The following is a 4224-nucleotide window of genomic DNA, read 5'->3' on the forward strand; positions in this document are numbered from 1 at the left end:
TTCTCAGTTCGATCACTGGGCAGTTGCAACCCCCCATCAATCAATAAATAAACAAATAAATAAAAACTAAAGCTGATTTTATGATAAAATGGCCTGCCATACCCCAAAACGTCATTGGCACTGTTCTGATTGGGCGACAGGGGTTCTTGCTACATGTAACCAATCAGTGAGCAGATATGTGTCTATAAGTACTCCCAATGCATCGCACTCTGGTACATACCATCCCTTCTCAAAGATAGAGCTTGATCATGTCTGGACGCGGAAAGACCGGAGGCAAAGCCAGGGCTAAGGCCAAGAGCCGCTCCTCCAGAGCAGGGCTGCAGTTCCCAGTTGGCCGAGTTCACAGGCTGCTGAGGAAAGGGAACTACGCTGAGCGCGTCGGTGCCGGGGCTCCTGTGTATCTGGCTGCGGTGCTGGAATATCTGACCGCTGAGATCCTGGAGTTGGCTGGAAATGCTGCCCGCGACAATAAGAAGACCAGGATCATCCCCCGCCACCTGCAGCTGGCTGTCCGCAACGACGAGGAGCTGAACAAGCTGCTCGGTGGAGTCACCATCGCTCAGGGAGGAGTTCTCCCCAACATCCAGGCGGTGCTGCTGCCCAAGAAAACCGAGAAACCCGCCAAGAAGTAAAGCTACGTCACCTAAAACCAACCAACGGCTCTTTTAAGAGCCACACAAATATTCTCAAGAGCGGGATTCAATTAAAATTAAACTTTCTGTGCGCTTGTTTCCAGAAAGTCATGTGACTTTCTGGAAAGTCTGCTAAATCTGCTAAAAAATAAAGTTTTTGCGGTTTCTGATGATTGGATGTAGCTGCTTGAAAGGAATAGGAAAGCTTCAGCCTTTGCTTATTTTTATTTTTCTCGTGTCTTTACTCAAAGTTATCACCCAACTTATCTGAATTAAGTTTAGTTCCTGTTTTTGCTGAACTTAAAATGATTTAAAATCCTAGTCCACAAACATTCACATTTCCCCCTAAATTTTCACCTTACAATTACATTATTTGACTGCATCTAAAAGTATCAAATATTCTCAATTTATATTGAAAATGAAAACGATACAATATAACCAATAACTTAAATTATATTGTACTAGGTCATCAAATCAATTCAGTCTAGTCTGTAAATTAAGCTGCCTGTAATGTCTTTAAATGTCCAGCAGGTGTCGGTATTCTGCGAGACAGTACCAACGCAGCATCAATACACTTTCAAAGGTGTAATCAGTCGCCTTTTTTGCACTTAAAGGAATAGTACACCCAAAACATGATTAGCCTTCATTTTCTACTCACCCCCATGCTGAACAACACTCTGGAGTACTTTTTTGATATCTCAAATGCATCTGGAGATCTGGGAGGCTTCTTGCTGTCTGCTGACATTCAAATAATGGAGGTCTATTGTGCCCGAGACAGAAAGGTCCATAAAAGTCCACAAAAAACGTGTCAATATTCCTCCATACTGCTCGTCCAATGTATTCCAAGTGTCCTGAGTGGGTAGCATCCAGAATTTACTCGAAACGAAGTCATTTAGAATGTTTTTAGAGCATAAACAGTAGTGTAGACAGCAAGAAGCCTCCCAGATCTCCAGATTCATTTGAGATATCAAAAAAGTACTCCAGAGTGTTGTTCAGCATGGGGGTGAGTAGAAAATGAAGGCTAATCATGTTTTGGGTGTACTATCCCTTTAATGAAAAGACATTCATTATCCACAGCATTGATCATTAAAACATTACAGATGTAATAAAGAAAATATACATACAGTAAGTACACTTAATAATAATTGCAAAAAGAAAGTACTTTAATTAACAATTTAAGTATTTTTAAAAACTTGTTACTTTTACCTAACTACAAATGTCAGTGTGATACATTAACTAGAGTGTTTGTGTATTTGTACTAGTACTTAAGTACCATTTCTGAGTACTTCTTCCACCACTGTCTGAATTATGAAAAAGCCCCCTATTGCTGTCACTGAGCTGTCCAAACATTTGCCTGCAGGATTCTGGGTTGCTGCAATGGTGCTGGCTATTCTTGACAAAGATGTTTGAAAATGTCAATGTAGAATAAATTCAGCACTATGTGATGTGCAGAGAACGAAAACTTCATGTATCCGAAGACTACTTCAGAAATCTGTATTGAATTACCCTGAAAAAGTTGCTCATTTACGTCAACAAATTATGACCAGCTGAAGCGAATCCGATGGTAAATCCTGCAACTAGATAACATAAATGACCCCGTTTTCATTTTTAAGCTTTTTTATATTTTTATATACACTTTTTTTTCCCTTAAATTGTTTTTTTTTTTTTTTTCAAAGCTTCATGGTTATATGAACCACTGACCCTAAATCTGTGTCATTTTTCTACTAGACTGGACAGATGAGGCACACTCTCTTTGTTTCCATTTTAAGCCTTTTACTTCAATAGCTTCACAGGCATTGATACTATTTATTAAGAAACAGAATGGTGACATGTGATGCAAATAAATGTGAGCATAATTTAACACTATTTTGTGCTTCATCAGGTAAATCAAGCAGTTGACATGAACAGTGTGAGATTTATTAAGCATTGCCCGACAGAATAAGCTGATATTTCTCTCCAGGATGGAGTCACAGCCAAACAGCAACAGACCAGATGAAGCTACTATGAGTGTTACTCCTCTCAAGATTATCAAGGCTCAGTGTCGTTCTTTTGGTTTTAACACCCATTTATTTTGGACGTATCTTACAAAGCCCCCAAATTAGCTCAAAACAAATATAAAAGTTTATACAAATAAAGACAAAACATTAAAATCGTACCTCATTGGCTGCATAAACTCCAGAGGAATAAAGATTTCTGCACCTTTTCTCACAAAAAAACTGCTGAAACTTCTTGAAAAAAGTCCCTTATGATTGAATGTTTCATTGTAATACTTTTATGTATGTAACTCTTGTTTTTAACTAATTAAAATAAATGAGTGGACTCGAATGGCAGCTACAATGAGAAAAACAGAGCATAACAGAGATCGAACTAATAGATTCTGCAAAGTGGGAGAATAGATAGAATGATGAAAAAGAAATACCTATGTCCTCCAGCAGTCTAAGCCTATAGCAGCATAACATGAGAATTTTACTCCATGAATTTAATGGTTTCACACCATTTTAATTTTATACCACCACCTCATATTATACTCGATTACCAGTTCATGTGATATTGCATAGGTGATATTGCAAACATTAAGTGGGATCAGTGCCCTTTTAAGGTAGTGAGTGGCTCTTAAAAGAGCTGTTGGGTGTACAAGACCTAAAGCTACTTTTAACATTCCTAAGAAATATATGAAGTCTTAAAATGGAACATTAAACGAGTGTGTAGCCTAATAGAGCAATTTCACACAGATTTTGGATCAGTGGTTCACTTAACATATGAGCTATAGAGGAAAGATACCTGAATCTTTAAAAATACTAATTAAAAAAAAAGAATTAAAAAGGGTGTGCCTCATTTATGTAATCTAGTAGCAGGATTACCCTAGTCATAATCTACTTTCAGACATCTAAAATTATCATTCAGGACAATCAAAATGTAGTTTTTCCTTGTTAACTTTTATGATACGGCATGCAAAGGATTTTAAATAAAAAAGGATGTTCCTCATTTATGTAATATAGCAGCAAGATTAACCATTGGATTTGTTAGAATTGGACACAAGACAAGGGATACATTGATTTTGTTACGCAACAGTCTTTGTTTCAGGAACTTGTTGAGTCCCCAAAAGAAACACCCTCAGTGAGAAGAGGGTGAGGTTATCTAAATGTTATTTTCACTAGTCATAATATAGCTTCAGATATCTAAATTCGTCATCAGGATAGTCAAAACGTAGTTTCCCCTAGTTAACATATTGACAACTTAAAAATGATGGATAGTCAGAGGTTGATTTTTATGATAAAACAGTCTGCCATAGCTTTCCTTTGTAACCGAACCGTCACCATTTACAGCATGCATTAGTTTAACGGTTAGCAAATATTAAAACAATAGAGGAAGTAGGATCCTAGCTCTTTAGAGGCAGTGGGTGGCTCTTAAAAGAGCCGTTGGGTTGTTGTAATGTTGGTAGCGCAGTTTACTTGGAGCTGGTGTACTTGGTGACAGCCTTGGTGCCCTCAGACACGGCGTGCTTGGCCAGCTCCCCGGGCAGCAGGAGGCGCACGGCGGTCTGGATCTCCCTGGAGGTGATGGTGGAGCGCTTGTTGTAGTGAGCCAGACG

The 4224-nt window shown here is 38.5% G+C and overlaps 1 protein-coding gene across 1 annotated transcript; it reads left to right on the forward strand.

Moving 5' to 3' along the window:
* Positions 1 to 243: 243 nt before the first annotated feature.
* On the forward strand, positions 244 to 713 carry LOC107102779 (histone H2A-like). Its single transcript, XM_015402207.1, has one exon. It carries the CDS (start codon positions 249 to 251, stop codon positions 630 to 632), a length of 384 nt encoding a protein of 127 aa, XP_015257693.1. The 5' UTR covers positions 244 to 248; the 3' UTR covers positions 633 to 713.
* The last annotated feature ends 3511 nt before the right edge of the window (positions 714 to 4224 follow it).

The sequence above is a fragment of the Cyprinodon variegatus genome, unplaced genomic scaffold, assembly GCF_000732505.1.
Source record: "Cyprinodon variegatus isolate N-32 unplaced genomic scaffold, C_variegatus-1.0 Scaffold1318, whole genome shotgun sequence".
NCBI lineage: Eukaryota > Metazoa > Chordata > Actinopteri > Cyprinodontiformes > Cyprinodontidae > Cyprinodon > Cyprinodon variegatus.